Source organism: Atractosteus spatula, chromosome 1 (assembly GCF_055471065.1).
Source record: "Atractosteus spatula isolate fAtrSpa1 chromosome 1, fAtrSpa1.hap1, whole genome shotgun sequence".
Classification (NCBI taxonomy): domain Eukaryota; kingdom Metazoa; phylum Chordata; class Actinopteri; order Semionotiformes; family Lepisosteidae; genus Atractosteus; species Atractosteus spatula.
In genome coordinates this window covers 61,792,423-61,809,949 of record NC_142706.1, presented here as the reverse complement: position 1 = coordinate 61,809,949, position 17,527 = coordinate 61,792,423, and the positions used below count along the sequence as shown (strand labels likewise).

General features: G+C 48.4%; 2 protein-coding genes across 3 annotated transcripts in view; one reads left to right on the top strand and one right to left on the bottom strand.

Moving 5' to 3' along the window:
- LOC148841469 (pleckstrin homology domain-containing family A member 3-like) overlaps positions 1 to 8,322 on the bottom strand; it is a 61,519-nt gene extending 53,197 nt beyond the window's left edge. Inside the window, exons 1-6 of one of the 2 annotated variants that reach the window (XM_088922022.1) lie at positions 8,215 to 8,322; positions 6,815 to 6,931; positions 5,239 to 5,394; positions 4,330 to 4,466; positions 1,660 to 1,830; positions 758 to 801 (exon numbers count right to left, since the gene is read on the bottom strand). In XM_088922022.1, the coding sequence (XP_088778148.1) occupies positions 758 to 801; positions 1,660 to 1,830; positions 4,330 to 4,466; positions 5,239 to 5,394; positions 6,815 to 6,931; positions 8,215 to 8,254 (665 nt within the window). In that variant the 5' untranslated portion in view covers positions 8,255 to 8,322. The remainder of the gene's footprint in view (positions 1 to 757; positions 802 to 1,659; positions 1,831 to 4,329; positions 4,467 to 5,238; positions 5,395 to 6,814; positions 6,932 to 8,214) is intronic. The other variant, XM_088922030.1, reaches the window with a different exon arrangement.
- A 201-nt stretch (positions 8,323 to 8,523) lies between these two features.
- Positions 8,524 to 16,830, top strand: tarbp2 (TAR (HIV) RNA binding protein 2). The gene is made up of 8 exons (XM_088914881.1): positions 8,524 to 9,272; positions 10,519 to 10,688; positions 11,437 to 11,539; positions 12,030 to 12,099; positions 12,586 to 12,703; positions 13,584 to 13,711; positions 14,306 to 14,498; positions 15,097 to 16,830. The coding sequence occupies exons 1-8, from the start codon at positions 9,220 to 9,222 to the stop codon at positions 15,252 to 15,254; spliced, it is 993 nt and encodes a 330-aa protein (XP_088771007.1). The 5' UTR covers positions 8,524 to 9,219; the 3' UTR covers positions 15,255 to 16,830.
- The last annotated feature ends 697 nt before the right edge of the window (positions 16,831 to 17,527 follow it).

Sequence of the window (17,527 nt, the reverse complement as noted above, 5' to 3'; positions counted from 1 at the left end):
ATTTTCCCTAATTGTTTTCTCCTTTTTCTCCGGGTGCTGCTAATAATAGTAAGCAAATGAGGCGGAAACATTTTAAAGGGGAAAACGAGACTGCAAAAGGGAGAACACCGAGATCCAAGATGGTGAACGACGTTAGTTGAGTGGTGTTTTAGGGATGGGGGAAAGAACGCGTGCTCTTCTTTTTTTGCTTTGGTTAGGGTCGTTAGTGTAGAGACGGGTAGAACGCGGAAGACTTTTTATCTTGGTACAGCCGCATTGTTAGGCACGACCACCATTTTTTTTCCAGTTCTAGCTTATCTAGTTGTTTTTTGTACTCTGGGCTTTGTTTTTCTTCTGGTCTTTCCCCTTCCAGTTGGAATATAAATGTGCACCTCTGGTTCCCTGGGTTTTTTTTGGTATAATAAAGTTGATTTGTTTTCTTGGGGAAATCTGATCTCTCGGGCGTTCTTTTGTGTTGCGACCTTTAGTGGGAGCCAAGATGATTTTTTTTAAGGTGGGAACAGTTTAGTCCACACTGCACAGAATAAACCTTGCCCTGTTCCTCTGCAGCCTACACATGCTGACGCAGTTCCCTACTAGCATCAACAGCTGATCTGTTTTTTCAATATTAAAAAATGCCATGCTCGGCTCTACCTCACTCTTTCTAGGGCAAACCTGTGATTTGGGGAATTTCTCCAGACTTCCTGAGTTTTTGTTTTGCCTGAATACGTGGACGAGCCTCGGGCAGAAACACAGCAGCTCTGCGAGGCGGACTCACCTGTCTGGCGTGATCACACCCGTGTGGCTCACTGACCTCTTCACCTGAAAGAGCGTGACAGCGAGAGTTACGGCCGTGACCGGAGGAAAGTGACCAGAGGAGAGGCCATTGAGGCTGCAAAAACTTAACAGAGCTCTAACTGGGCAACGCGCCCTTTTGCTTTGTAAGATGAAACCTCTGCTGGTCAGCTGTTTTTCCGTTTTCTACAGTGCACACGCTGCTCCCCTGCAGAGCTCAGTGACTACAGAGTAACACAGGAGCTTACAGGCGCTCTAATCTAAAAAGCAACCTACTTTTCATTTTATTTGAATAAATTCCTTGCCTTTACACAATGCTTTCCACTTCCTTTCCACTATTCCAAAGGGCTTTCTGTGTAGGTGGGGACCCACTTCATCCAGCACCGAAGCTAAGCACACACATCGAGCAGCACAAAGCAGGCACTCGGCACCAACAGCTCCACTGCACAGCAGAGCCAGTGGAGAGGGCAGGAACTGCTTCATGTGCATGAAATATTTGAACAACACACCCGAAGAAGGCTCCACAGCCGAAACGTTGCGTTTTTCTTCTCTTTTCAGCGTGGAATATACCTTTACTTGTTCCTTTGCAGCCTATGCATGCTGATGCAGCTACCCACCTGAACTTTATTTGAATAACTCCGTGCTTGTGCGTATTCTAAGAGAATGCATAGACTTTTAGTCTTTACAGTGTTAAATGATACAGGGTCTGCTTAAAATGCTTTGGAAAATACTGAAACTAGATTAATGCAAAAGACTGTTTGCCTCCTTGAAGGACACCGATTTGTCACAGGAAGTAAGCAGACCTAAAGGTGAATCTTTTCCTTGGGTTTTTCTTAAAAGCTCAACAAACCACACTGGAACACCCTCCCTGGAGATGGTACTTGCCCGTCGCGAATGGTGCTGGCTGGGACAGACCATCATGGCGGGGGAGTCCGGAGGTGACAGGTGGCAGAGCTCAGGAGCCATGTGCTTACTGGAGATGCGCATGCAGTCTTCCAGGACGCCCACAAATTGGTTGCAGGTCTCCTTCAGCAGGGAGGACGCATCCGTCATGGTCTAGACAGGGAAAGACACCAGAGCACACGACAGCAGCCGTTTGTAGGCCATGACATTTGTAGGACCCCAGGGAAGGTAATGGCTGCTCTCAGTGGCAGTGCAACTGGCCTGAGGAGCAGGAGACAGATTTCCATTGCCTGTCCTGTGCAGAACAATCCATGTCCTGTTTGTTGAACCTATCGAAAACTAGAGCAACTGATGCAATTTAATTGCAATTCATTCCCCTCAACATTGCAGTGCTGGAAAACTGAGAGAAGACTGAGCTACAGGTTTTTCAGATTCCTTTCCAACACACATCAGTTCTTTCTGCTGAAGACCAGTCCCTTGTTTAATAATAATAATAATAATAATAACAACAATAACAACATCACTTTATTAACCCTTTACAATTTCTTGCATTAGGAATTATCTCTTCGCATACCCCAGCTTGCTCTCCATGAGACACACAGACAGGGAGAAAGCCTGGGGTCAGAGCGCAGGGTCTGCCATTGTACGGCGCCCCTGGAGCAGTTGGGGTTAAGGGCCTTGCTCAGGGGTCCAATGGAGTAGGATTCCTCTGCCGGCTGCAGGATTTGAACTGGCAACCTTCCAGCCACAGGCACAGATCCTTAGCCACAGAGCCACCGCTCTGCCCCAAAGAATAAGAATTCAGCTGAGAGTTCCTAATATTTTGGCTATTGGAGACACACACACACACACACACACACACACACACACAATCAATGTCCTTTAGCACTAATCAACTTGATAGGCCCTCCCATATAAGCAGTGCAGGATCCCCACCCACTTAACAGAGTGTCACTGCATGTGGGAACAACAAGGAGTGACTTCCGTTGTGTGTCCACCCAACCCCAGCCACAGCAGTGTGCGTGCCCAAGTCCTGCCACAGGACGCCCGGAGGCCTGCGCTGTCAGTTACAGTATTTACCCAGGGCCTCTCGAGTTCCGCAGAACTATTCTTTATATGATGGCCTCAGCCCAGAGGAAAAACATTTAAGTGCCTTTACGAGGGAGAGGGAAATGCAAAACCACATGACGCCTCTACAAAACAATGCCACAATCTCAGCGCGAGAAAGGAAGGGGGTCGAAAAAAATCGTCTCCTTCTTCAGGAATGTCAGAGGGGCGGCATGGTGCCGGCTCGCAGCTCCACTATCTAACGCAAGCTGATATCACAGCCATTGTCCTCCCCCTCTCTCCCAGGCTCGCCCTCAGTGGTACACAGGAGTGGCCCGGTAGAGCTGATAGGACTGGCCTGCCACTCTTCTTTATGCTTTCTAGAGCCTTAGATAAGATCACTTTATCAGCCACATACGAATATTGGCATATTATAAACAAGAATATACTATTTCTTGCATTAGGAATTTGTCTTTTCACATACCCCAGCTTGCTCTCCATGGGACTCACAGACAGGGAGAAAAGCCTGGGGTCAGAGCGCAGGGTCAGCCATTGTACAGCGCCCCTGGAGCAGTTGGGGTTAAGGGCCTTACTCAGGGGCCCAACGGAGTAGGATTCCTCTGCCGGCCGCAGGATTTGAACCGGCAACCTTCCAGCCACAGGCGCAGATCCTTAGCCACAGAGCCACCGTTTAAGCAAAATTAACTTTCCTTCTCTAAGTTTGACTTCTTTTTCTTTTGAGGGGACATTGAGGAGGGACCTAGGAAGGGGATTGCAAGTTTTGCATTTTACGTTTTCATCCCTCACAGGTAACACAACACACCTAAAATGTACATGTTCTGTAACATTACATTACTTTAATGGGTATCGGACGCAGAATGTTTTTGTTGGTTTAAAACAAAAATACTTATTAAAGAGACCCTGTTGCCTGTCACGCCTTCCTTCCTTCCTTAAGGAGCAGCTCAACTAGGCTCCTCAGGGGCTGCAGTCCAACAGGTTTTGCTGGTCTCTTTAAATCTCCAGTGTCTGAACAACAAGGAAAGACTTCGGTCCAGTGCGGCAGGTCGGTTCAATTAGTTGATCAAGTTCTGAAGTGGAAAGAAAAGCAGAAGCCTTCTGGCCCCTCCATGACTGGAGTCGTGCCCCCTGCTGTCAACAGGTCGGATCAGCCAGGCTGTTGAGCAATGCCACTGCTCTCATCACAGAGCGCTGGCCAGAGCCGAGACTCACGGGTCAATACCATCAGACTGCGAGAGCCCCGTCTCTCCTCCCTGCCCCCGACTTCAAACTAACATAGGGATTTGTCTTTGTGTTTTTGATAGTGAGCAATATGGAGTTAGATAAAGATAAAAACGCAGCGGCAATCAATTTGCTTTTCAGGTTTTTTCCACTTTCAACTTGTTCTACAATTGGTGGCAGAGCTTTCTTTAACTGAATGCACGCCATGAGTCTTTCCTGTTGCACTGATCAGTAGTAGGTGCTACTAGAGCTCTCATCATCAGGTCATTGCTGATCAGCAGCTGGGCTTTTTAAGGACAGCGCCACTCCTGGGTTATAAAGCAATGCAGGGCAAATTGGGAAGGGCGAGTGGTGGTGGCAAGATACCTGCGTGTCCGGCAGCGTGCCTCCCTCCCTGGGCTGGACAGAGTGCTCGATCTTGTGGACCTGCTCCACCAGCAGATCGCAGTACAGCCGCAGCTCGGACATCTTCCCCTTCAAGCTCTGGCTGGCCTCGTTCAGCTCTGCGCAGGGAAGACACTGACTCAGGCTTCACACGCGGCCAAGAGGAGCCCACTGCCTCCTGCTGTGAAGCTCGCGGCCCTCCACACCGCCTCCCTGTGTCCCACTGGCACAACCAATACTGCTTCCCCACAAATATCTTTTATCCTCCCAGAGTCGAAGCTGTTCCCCCACGTGGCTTCCCCACAAAGTCATCAGCGCCGATCGGAGGCCTCACTCCTGGCCTGGCACCTCTAATAATGAGCCATTGTGGATTAGGCACCGGACACCAGTGCACGCTTGTGTACAGTATGTAAGGAAGCACATTTAAAACCAAGAGCAGGAGGTTTTCCTTCACACCGCAAACTGTGGCAGTATGGAACAAGCTGGCCGGCCACACTGACAAGGAGATACCCTGGCTCTTTATTCAAATGATTGCAGGATGAGATCCCTGGGTAAATTTTCCTAATGGGAAAGGTATGCAGCTGAGCTAGATGGGGCAAATGGCCTCTCTGACTATTCTTCTGACCGATCTCAGCTCTGTGTGCCCTATCACAAAGCATCCCATTACCTAACTCAGTCCACACTACAGGATTTCGGTATTTCCAGCCCATTGACCGCTTAATTTACCCAGGTGCAGAAGGTCGCTTGAATAATTACGGAGGAGCTGGAACGCAGACTTGCACTGGAGCTGAAAAGAAGAGTTCAGGTGGCTGAGCTCTGCCCGACTCCCTCGGCTGTGGCGCTCAAATACCCAGGGTGCGCCACTGGGCTGCGGTACCCCCGTGACCTTGCCTTTCTCCTTCTTTGTCCGGCTGTCCGCCAGGCAGGCCTTGGCCGTGCCGAGGGCGACCAGCCACCTCTGCCTCTCGCCTGCCGTCAGGGCCCGCAGGTAGAAGCACTGCTCCCCGGGGATTACCAGGTCCACCCGCGTGCTGTCCGTCGGGTGCACTGGAGAGAAACACGGGATCCTGGCCTTAAATCGCAGCCACGTCATGAAGCTATTGGTAGGAACGCTGGAAGAGACCTGCGTGTGACTCCTACATGATCAGCTCTGCTCCAAGAGGGATGCCGGGGGCAGTTCAGCAGCACTTGCAGGTCTCCTTACCTTACCTCAGCGGCGACAGAAGGGTTAAATTAACTTAATAAAGACTTAATTGGTCCAGAATTAAGCCTCCTGCACTAGTCTGAAGCCACTGCCAATGTAAAGATTTGGAGGGGCCCTTTACAAGATCCCTTTCTTTGCTAACAATCAAGTACACTGAAAACCAGGGAGGGGGTTGGAGGGGGTCGATAAGAAAAAGCCATGCAAAACATTAAGCTATTCCTCCAGTTCTATGATCCAATCACCTTGCTCTTCCAAACTTTCAGAGCATTTTCTGCAAGCATTATGTTGTAGCCTGAATGTAGCCAGCAGCTCTATCACCCTACAACTGGCAGCCTACTGGAGCTCAGCAGGTGTGAGCCTCTTCAGTACCTGGATGGGAGATCTCCTGGGAAAGCTAAGGTTGCTGCTGGAAGATGTTAGTAAAGCCAGTAGGGGGCGCTCACCCTACAGTCTGTGTGGGTCCTAATGCCCCAGTACAGTGAGGGGGAGACTATACTGTAAAAGGGCGCCGTCCTTCATATGAGACATAAATCCAAGGTCAGGACAATCTGTAGTCATTAAAAATCCCAGAGCACTTCTTGAAAAGAGTAGGGGTTTTACCCCACTGTCCTGGCCAAAATTTCTCCTTGGCCTTCACCAATCATGGCCTCCTAATAATCCCCATCTCTGAACTGGCTTCATCACGCTGTTCTCCTCCCCACTGAGAGCTGATGTGCAGTGAGAGTACTGGCGCATCATCCAGGGGGGCTGCATATTGACGGTGATGGAGGAGAGTCCCTATTACCCGTAAAGCGTTTCGAGTGGAGTGTCCAAAAAGCATTGCATAAGCACAAGGAATTATTATTAAATGAATCAGTAACACTCTGGATATTTCAAGACATTTTCTCTGCTTGTGAACAGCACCATCACCACCAAAAGGCTGCAGGTCGACACGTTACTGTACTGCTGAGCAATTCTTATCTGCTGTAGCAGACCCACATGCTAAAATGCTACCTTTATGGTTTAATTGCAGCCACAGAGGCAAGCAATAAAAAAAGCAGCAGGAGACCGCCAGTAGCCAATGCCCTGCCAGTCGTATTTAACCCTTTCTTATGGGTCCAGCAAACCACGAAGGAAAGGGAGCTTTGAGAAAGGAATCGTGGGCCCAGCCAGGGGTCACAAGGTTGAGAAGATCCGATCCCCCCATCTCGAAACAATGCTCTTCCCGCGAGGGAAAGGGGCCCACGGTGTGTCCATCAAGAAGGGTGCAGAAGCGCCACCTACCTTTAATCTCGCACACCGCCATCTTGATGCTCCCCTTGCTGCCCTTCCCCACGTCCTCCAGGGAGTCGTAGTAGGACAGGATCGTCCCGTCCAGGACGAAGTAGCGGGGCTGCCACCCTTCACCACGCAGAAGCAAGAGAGGGAGAAAAGGACTGGAATTGAGAAACGGGGCCAGACTCTGGACCACAGCTGTTTCAGCAGCAGATATTGAACTCGGGATAAAGATAAAAGACATCAGAATTAACATGACATGAGAGAGGTGGGTGGGGGACTGATGGAGCCCACTTGTTCTACAGTTACTAGTCCGATGGGTTTAACTAATTTAACCTCCAGCTGAATTATTTTGAGCGACTATTAGAAGCAACTCGAGAGGAGCTGGGACACACTCCGGCTCTGAAAGCTACCCAGGTCCCGTATAGCGTCGTGCCGACGAGACGACCTGCAAGCCGTTCACTACAACCTGGGGAAGCAACTTATTGAGCAGCAGCAACTGTCACGAAGGTCATGATCACTTACAGTTAAGTGGAGGTTGTTTTTTTTCCGTTCTGCAACACAAAAACGCGAACCCTTTCCAGTTTAACCAAGTCTAAGTTAAAGCACTGCGGGAAAAGCACAGTCAACCTTCACGTTTTCCACGTGTGAAGCAGTAGCTCACCGGCGTACGGATACTGTATCTACTGTACTGATAAGCGGATATCAAAGACCTCTTTAAAAACAACAAATCAAGCACTTTTACGCACTAAAAAGGGTAAAAAAACACTTATAAGCGTCATTTTTTTAAAAGGAAGCATAAGTAAAACAAATTCAACGCTCGTGTTAGTTTTTTTATTTAAAAAGCTTCGGTTTAACGCAGGAGAGATGAAACTTTTTTTCCCTCTTCACAAACCCGTGACGCATCCAGAAGGAAGCGAGATGAAAACATTAGGAGATTCCTCTAAAATACAGTGAATATAATACGACTCAATATGACTCGATCGAAGCCTCCGTGAACTGGATGGCCTTTATACTTTATGTTCATACACCACGGAAAACAAAAAAAAAACAAAAATAAGTTTGCCGTTAACTATAACTTTGTTACAGCTGAAGTTAGAATGCGCAGACGTTTGAAATAAGCGAAACAAAACCTAAACCAGAAAACGATGTAAAAATATCTAAGAGTTTTAGTAAGGTTCACAAGTGCGCACACACACGAATGTTACATTCAGTCTGCTACCGAACAGCTATGCTACGTTTACAAAGATGCTTTTGGCCGAATGAACCGACAAAACTTGTTAAGACTGACAGCATCGCCTCAAGACTCGCCTTCACCTGACAGTCTTTCACAAATAAGACAGCACGCTAAGATTTAATACTTTTTCGAGCGGTTCCAAAGAGCTGCTTATTAATTAATAATGAATCACCCGATAAGTAGTTTGTCCACTTGTGCAAAACCCCCTCCATAGCCCAGCGACAACGATAAAACCCACCGACCAGTCGGCGACGGAGGAGCGAACCGGTGCGGGCGATACACTGCATTGGCCTGGCTTTGCCCAATCAGAACGGAGTAAACTGGAACAGAAAGATGCCGATTGGCCGAAACTCATTCACACCACCCCCTCCCGCCACAACGGAGCGACTAGGGTGACTAATAATGTACTAATAAGACCCGCCAGCCAATCGCAGCTCAGAGGCGACACGAATAGGGTTTGCTGGGAATTGTAGTCCTTAGTTACAGCCAGTTCTTGAGATGAGCAGTAACAAACTTTAGTTGGGTGGTTCTTCAAGGGAGAAGACGCTATTGGCACGTACTGATAGTATCAAGGGCTCGCTCGATTCCACCCTCCACCGACACGCTTTGAGAATTGCCAATGTAGACAAATACGTTGAAAATATGATTTCAGGTTTGGAAACGTGATGTGTGGTGCATTAATTAACACATGCGTCCGAATCTAGAGAGGCTTGCATGCCGCACGGGAATTTTACCTTAGTCCTAAACTACGGATTCGCGCACGTGCTCTGAAATTGATTGTGCACATAGTAAATAGTTTTAGTTAAGGGTGGTCGTACACGGTCACTATTGACAGCCATAAACACGGACAGTTGTCTTAGGGCTATAGTATAGATGCACTGAATTCTCATCATCCTCACATGTACAGCACAGCTCCAGATTCCTTTCCGGTTTGCATCTCACTGGCACACACTATCGCATGTAAACGTTTTACATTTTTTTTTTACCCTTGTTGGGGAAAAAAAATACATTTCCCAGAATGCAGCTGCTCAGGCCCGGATATGGGAGCCGGCTGCTGCGCTCAAGAGCGGTTGTATGTTGCTGCTGAAGAGGCTGTGAATGAAAAACACCGGTTAATTTGTTCAAAGGGGGGTGTCCGGAATCCGAAATTATCACGTTTCCGTTCCGTAAACGGGGAATGAGCGACGAGAAAACGCCAGCTAGTTGCAAGAGAAACTCTGGGTGCCCAAGGTAAGCCCCGAGCACTACCCGGGGTAGGGGGGCGAATTGCAGAGAATAGTGCCTTTCGCGTGCGCAAGAATGAACGGTGTGTGGGGTTTCCCTGTTAAAATATATTCGTTTAGTATCCACTTATTTCCCCACTTAGCGAAAAACAGGATTCTACAACAAAGGCTTGTTTCGTTTTTAATACGAAATTATGCACTAAATTGTAACGCAAACATGGCTGAGTAACTTGCATTTATCCGTTACCTTGACGCGATTGTTTGCTACGCGTTTTGTTACAGTCCCCATAAACATGTGTGTTATTAAATTCTTCGTACTTTCCTCCGGCTGATACGCCTTTAAAAGGGGTACCGTTACCGGTTTGCTCGCACCCATCTTAATAAAACGACTGCGTTTCTCCGTTGAACGCACTTCTTCCCAATGTTGAGAACTCGGCTGCATCTCTGCCAGAGACCAATAGTCAGCTGCCATTCCGACACCTCGAAAGCCTGACCTATCACTCTGCTTCGGCTTTCTTTTATCTCTCCAGCTACCTCTCCGATATCTATCCGCGGGATTGGGGGGGGGGGGGGGGGGCAATTTAGGGATGTTGGCCCAGGTGCTCCCAATTCTGGTACATCCCCCCCCCCGCTGGTTTGTGCTCCACCTGAGCGCATAATTACAGGATTGTTCCCTTAATAGGTTGAATTCAAACTCTTCATTCGTTTTCAGTTCCTAAACATGCAGGACAGGGGTGTCCGGTGCAGGAACCAGAGGGCAGCTTTTGACAATGTGAATAAACACATGATCAACTTGATCAGTTTAACAGCTTCTCAAGTACCACTGTATTAAAGAAACCTGGAACAGACACTTGCAGACACTGATGTAGGAGGCTGCCTTTTAACTTGGTTGTAGTTCTTAAGTAACTAGGATCTCCAGTCTTTGAGTAGAAGAAACTTTCAAAGGTTCTGACCAAGCAATTTGTTGATTCAATGAAAGATCTCGGCTGCCATGAAAACATGTCTGTGGGATCCTAGGAATAGGATTGGGAAGCCCCCTACTACCATATATACTAGAAATAGTAGGCATTATTGGTATTAATTACTTAATTTTAATTAATTACTTAACTGAACATCAGTTGCTTAATTAACCCAGTTACCAAGGATAGCTGTTTCCTCAGAGTCAGTTGTTGTCAGAGTATCTACTAGGAGGAATGCCTGCATTGATCTAGTCTTTTCAAACAAGACTTTTTTGTTTCATTCCCCCTCATCAGTATTGAGCAAATGCTGGCTTTGAACCCCGGAAAGACCCCTATCAGTTTGCTGCAGGAGTATGGAACGAGGATAGGGAAGACCCCGGTGTACGATCTGCTCAAGGCTGAGGGACAAGCACACCAGCCCAACTTCACCTTCCGCGTGACCGTGGGTGACATCAGCTGCACAGGTGGGTCGCTGGGCAGGCCGCGAGTCTGCGCCCGGGTTTCCCTGGTGCATTTCGACGGGCGTCGTCACCGGTACTGCAGCTGTGTCCCCTGAGAAGACAGGGGAACTCCGTGATCCACGATCTGTGATCCTTATTTTAAGACAAACTTCAACTTTAAAACTGTAGATTGAGATATAAAAGAGAGCCAGCTGGACTGTTAAACTGGGGGTGAGATCCTGCCTGTGTCTGCCTTTGGGATCTGCCTTTAGCCGGAGGCATTCCAGAAGATCAGCTTATTTAATATTATCGATATGGATTAAACTTTGCTTTTTTTCCAGGAGGATTGACTCAATTACTGACTCAATTAAGGAGACCTTCCTGCACAGGCCTGACTTAGCAGGCAATTTTAAAAGATCTCACAAACTAATCAATATAATAACAGTGCTGGTTCCAGCCAAGCTCTTGACTTAATTGACCTAACACATTGCTTGCAAACTTTTGCACGTTTCTGTATACTAAAAGTTGGAAATCATAACTTATTAATTGAATCCAGCGGTTTAAAGGTACCATCTGAAATGTAGTCCTATTAATAGGTAAATTAAGAGTTCAATTACCTGACTTGAGAGATCAGCTGGAACTAGAATCAGCAGTGGTGGGTGTGTCCAGAGCCAGGGCTTGTAGATCCTGATTTAAGGAGAGCTGTGAGAGCTGCTCTTGAAACCTAGCCTTGGGAAGTTCTGCTGAAAGCTGTCCTTGGTCTGTGTTGCAGGTCAGGGGCCCAGCAAGAAGGCAGCCAAGCACAAGGCAGCAGAGGCAGCACTCAAACTCCTGAAGGGTGGCAACATGATGGAAGTATCAGCTGATGGAATCAGGTGGGTGTGTCTGGTGCCTCTGTTACTTATAATAAAAGTGTCATCTTAGTCTGCAATGTCCTCTGTTATCATTTCTTCAGGCAGTGATTTTGCATGTCTTTTATTTACATAGACTTGGGTTCAGGTAGTGTTAACAAATAGTATACCCTCCTCCAATTAGTCAAGATTCACCTGTTAATGGTCCCTCTGTCGGCTACCACCTGCTCACATGAGTTGTACTTGGACCTGGTGCCATTCTTCATAAACGTGGAATGGGAGTGAATCCCAAATCTTAAATCTGCCTGAACACCTGCATTTGGACCCAGGACTGCTCCTACCCTGGTATAGCAGTCAGTTGACAAAGAGGGTGTTTTTCCCTTTTTTCCCTGTAGTTAAAGGCTGAGTAGTTATTTTCAGCTCAGACCTGGGCCGGCAGCCCCTGGCGAAGGGCGAGGTGATCGTGAGCAGTTCACTGACTTGGACTTGGCGTGTATGTTTCTTCCCATCCCAGCACCCAGTCTGAGGCGAAGGTCTCCAACTCCGTGCAGCAGGCAGAGTGCAATCCAGTGGGAGCTTTGCAGGTATGCTAAACTGGCTTGGACACCAGTAGAGGGGCTCGCTCTGGCAGGCAGCCCTAAAATGGGATACTACTGGGGGATTTAGAAAGGGAGACTGGGAGGCCTATGGCTCCCTGCCTCACCCATGGCAAAGGAAGTCAAAATTCGTTACTGAGCAACTTTCCCATGCGGGATCCCATTCACATTATATAGTGTATATAGAGATCTGAGGAGACTGCAGGCTGGAGCTTTATGGATAGAGCAGCTTTCTTTGCTAGCGTTTGCCCAACCAAAACAGCGTTGAACAGAGCGAATCATTTTACAGAATTGTTTTCCTTTTGGGTTTCAGGAAGTGAATAATGGAATAAAAATGTTGTATACTTGAGGTATTTTGCCGTGTTCTAGGCTGTGCGATATGCCATCTGACACGGGGGGGGGCCCTGGAGACGGAAACCAGCCCTGGCGATGCTGTGACTCCTCCATCTTGTTCCTGCTTCCCCCTTCCTGTAGGAGCTGGTGGTCCAGAAGGGGTGGCGGCTGCCGGAGTACACCGTGACGCAGGAATCCGGCCCAGCGCACCGGAAGGAGTTCACCATGACGTGCCGGGTGGAGAGGTTTGTGGAGATCGGTAAGAACAATGGGGACCCCCTTCTTCCCTCCCCCCCCCACATTCTGCTAACGCCACTGCTCTTTCCTGCTGCCCCTGAGCTCATCCACCGATACACCTACCCACCCACACACCCACACAGCGGATTCTGAACAGCTCTGCCGTGGGGAGTTCATGAAGGCACTGACCCGAACATATTTTAAAACATACCTGGCCAATCTGTAGAAGCTGTGATGGAAAGGGGAACTGCAACGCTCTTTGTATAATGAATCGGCAGTGATGTGTGCATTTCACGCCACAGTGACAGTACCATGTACACGGTACCCTGTACGACCTCCAGTCTCGAGTCGGAGTTGCAATGTATGTGTAGTGCCAAACCGCTGTCATTGTGTGCGATGCAACAAAACGTCCGGTGACTCCCTTACATTGCAAACATGCTTGAGACCTGGCAAATTCTGCTACATAATTTAATGAAACCCACACACACAAGGCGACCATGCTTTTTAGATACTTTAAGAATCTAAAAGTATGAACTGAAAATATGTTCCTATTCATTTTTTTTTTTAAAGTTTTTGTTGTTGTTCGCAGCTGTAGTGTTGGCGTGTTTTAACACCTCAGATGTTCAGGGTTCTTTCTCAGATCTGGGGGCGGCAGCTCTCTTTCACTTCTTTGTTCTTGGAGTGGAGGGGGGGATCCCTTCTCACGCCTCCTCCCTCTGCCGAGTCGGGGGGTTTTCCTTTCGAACTTTAGCCGTGACGTCGCAGGGCGTACCAGAACCAGATGAGATTTTCCAGGTCTGTTTTGGCACCCTCTACACCCGCCCTCCTACCCAGACTTTAAAAAAAAAAAAAAAAAAGACACGTTCCCGCCGTCCTGGGTAACTTCTCCCTTGCGTTCCCAGGCAGTGGCACTTCCAAGAAGCTGGCGAAGCGGAACGCGGCGGCGAAGATGCTGGCACGCATCCACGACGTGCCGGTGGACCAGCGCAACGGCAACGAGGCCGACCCCGAGGACGACCAGTTCTCGCTGGTGAGGAGGAGGAGGAGGAGGAGGAAGGGCGGAGACCTTGAGCAGGCTCAGCTCGAGAGGAACTGCCCTTCCAGCAGTGTCGGAGCCTTTGAGGGTGATGCATTACACGCTCAATACAGGACAGCAGCTCGTGGCAAGCGGTGCTCAGTTATTGTGTAGGTGAAGTCCTCATCTGCAGCAGCCAAAGGATAAAATATCGGTTGCGCACAGCTGTCTCAGGCAGGGACACGTGACCAGCCCTGTGATCAGCTGGTCCAGGGCTGTTAAGATGGAGGAGGAGGAGGAAGAAGCAGCAGAGGCACCAGGTATGGGTTAGAGTGAGCAGGTAGCCTTGGCTTCCTTTCGGAAGGAGGCGGGGGGGGGGTGCAGATGAGGACAGGAGAAGAGGTGAATCAAAGAGGGAGGTGGAGCGAGTTGAGGCAGTCCGAGTTAAGAGTTGAGAAAAGTACTTAAAGAATGCCAACATGGCTTACTACAGTATGCAATCTTTGCAAGTTCAGATGTGATTGGGGGGGGGGGCGGGGGGGCAAAACTACTAAAGTTTTGACTAAATCCGGGGTTTTTTTGCGATTTGCTTTGTCCCGTTGTTCTCAGCACATGGGTGGAAAGCTGGAGAGCGGGAAGTTTAAGGGCTTCGGCTGCACCTGGGACTCCCTGCGCAACTCAGCCGGGGAGAAGATCCTGCAGCTGAGGAGCCACCCCCTGGGGCTGCCCGACTCCAACTTCTGCTCCCTCCTGCAGGACCTCTCCCAGGAACAGCGCTTCGACGTCAGCTACCTGGACATCGGTGAGCTGCCTGGCGCCTGGCTAGTCCGCGGTCAGGCACGGGGGTGGGGGGGAACGGGCAGCTCATGAATCTGTTAAAGGATGTGTTCTAATGAGGAGGAACCTTGCATGGGTATGAAATGGATGACGTGGCTGGGTTTTTCAGCCTTTTCTTCGTGAGGTTTGATATCATGCTGGGGTTACTGAGTGCAGGTCCTGATGCGCCCCTCCATATGCGTTAGGATAGGAGTGACACAGAGGAGTGCGCAGGAGAAATGGGGAGGTATGTGAGGTACATGGAGGGGGATAATGGGGTGATTATGTGATGGCTCCTAAGGGCCTTTCCTACTTTTCCTCTGCATGCTAATTGTTTTTTTTTTTTCCCCCTATGCAAATGCAAGACCTGGCCAATATTTACCTAACCAGCCCTGTATTCCCATTTACCCTAATCCTTTCCAGTCTCATGGGGGGTCTAGCGCAGTAAAGCGCCAGCGTTGCACAGGTCATCGCACCTGACATCTGTTGACATCTGGCCTCCGCCGCCGCCACGCGGCTCCAACGCGTAGCGGGAGGTTGGTGCGGTCGTGTAACCAAGGCCCTGTTTTGTGTGCCCACCCCAGAGGAGCGCAGCCTGAGCGGCCTGTGCCAGTGCCTGGTGGAGCTGTCCACCCAGCCCGTCACCGTGTGCCACGGCTTTGCGCCAACTAAAGACGCCGCCCGCGCCAGCGCCGCCCACAACGCCCTGCAGTACCTGAAGATCATGGCGGGCGGGAAGTAACCCACTGCAAGCGCCCCAACCCCCAGATATGTCCTACCATCGTGACTGCTGGTGGATGTTACTGTCAGCACAGACTTGGCCCTCTGTGGGGCAAGCTGGACACTCGGACATCCCAGTCCACCAAGGAGAACCAGGACCCAGAGCAGGCACTGGGACAGGAAGCGGCGAAAGCCTGTATTTGAATGTTCCTCAAGCAGGAAGTAGTTTAGGACACTCTCATCTCTTGCCCTCTTGCCTCAGCATAGGGGTCTCGCAACTGCAGCGTTTGAGATGGGTCACAGGGTAGCTTAGTGGTTCTGTGGCCCGACAGCATCACAACTGATGCATCAGTTAACTGCTTCAGATTTTTTTTTGTGTGTGTTGATCCTGTCCTTCATCCATATACCTCCAGCCAGAAAGAATGGCAGGTGTGGTTTTAAAGAGGTCCATGAGCGCATGGAGCCCTTGGAGATGTGCCCCGCTAGGCTGTGTTCAGTAAGGAGTACTCCGTTGAGGCACCACCGATACAGAAGTTGGTTCTTGCTGATCGCTGCTCAGAGCAATTGCAAGGTGGTAGTGGGGTGGGCAGACTAGCACATTGCACAAGTAGTTTAGGGAAGATGGCCCTGCAAGTAGTTATGGATCTGATGGTGTGAACAATAGTCTTAATTCTACACTATGTAAATATGAACCTCGGTAGATTTAGAATGAATGGTTGAAGAACAGTATTTTTTTTTTCTTAAACTTTTATTTCTTACTTGTTAACGGGGAGGACACTCTACACCTATTAATCCAGCTTTTTTGAGCTGTTGGCTAACAGGGCTCTCAGTAAAAAATGCTCTGTCGCACTCGGTCAATTGAACACAAGCCGGTTAGTACCACGTCTGGTCTGTTTGCTTTTTTTTTTAAAAAAAAGGTTTGTGGTTTGTTTTTTATCCTTTTACAACATGAGTCATTTGAGAACAGAGTCTCATTTGGTCTGATACCTGGCTATTGAGAAAGCGTCTTGGGACAATCTGAGTAAAAACCTTTCTCAAGTACAGAAGCAGCGCTGTACTCGGGATTTAAACCCGCAACCCTCTGGAGTCCAGAGCCCTAAGCAGTACTCCATGCTGCAGCCCCTAAAATAAAAACCATGTTTATTGAAATTTTGTTTCGTGGTTGCCAGGGTCTGAAGATTTTTCATGCGTAAGTAAAATTGTAAGTTTTTTATTTCTAATTGTAGGTGTTTTTACAGTGTCTGTTTTTGATCAGGTACGTCTTTTAACTGCAGAGTCTGTTTCAGTCATATAATTAATACCACAAACCATTCAATTATAAAACATAGTTGAATCCTCTTCATAGCACATCTTGATTAAGCTGCATCTCTTGGTCTTTAATTGTCATGTGTTGTACAAGAGACCAGCTGAATAATATTTTGCCCTAAACTTTCCATTGGCTTTTACTACATCAAAAATACAAAACTGTAGCATTTAAATGATTTGTAAAATATGTTAGGAAATTATATTTCTCTTAATACACTACTAAATGTTAGGCTTTTAAGGAGATGTTACTTGAAAATGAGCACCAAATAAATTCAAGCCCTTGTTAAGGCGTACTATTTTTTTTTTCTATGTGGTTCTGCTATCGTAGTAAAAAGTTGGCTTCAGGTTTTGCTCTTGCCTGTGATGTGAAACAGGGTCAGTCAGCAGTGAGAGTAGGAAGTGCGTGTTGGGAGGAATGAAGTGAGAAAGAAGAACCTGAGGCAGCAGATGTTCCCCAAAGAGCTTCACATGTGGCTTCGAAAACCTGCTCAGCAACTTTTCAGTTCTCCCAGAAGCCACTTCCCCTCCCAGCATGTCTTTGGACCCACATGCCCCCTCAGAGAGCATCCAGACTCCACATAGACATAATTGAATTTAATCGGAATGCGGCGCTTTCCGGTGGGAGCTCTGCAGTCAGAACGATCCGAAGGAGAGGAGAACTCGGGGATTCCCAGGTGTGTGCTCGACCCTCGGTGCGCGGAGGGAGTGCTTGTAAGAAGGTGCTGCTAGCGGAAAGGTTGCAGGTTTCCTTTCCAACTTTTAACGTGAATCAATTCTTTACAGCCTAAACTGTACCAATTTAAAGACTCCTCTCAGCTGCGGGGATGGTATTATAAAAAGACCTAGAAATGCTACTGACGCACAGGCCCTCCAGGACTGGAATTGAAGACCAGTGATACAGACGGCTTCCTGCTTGCTAGTTTGTATTAGGTTGTAAATATTAGTTCAAGTGATGGATGGCACCTTAAATAGCATAATTAGTGGCTTTGA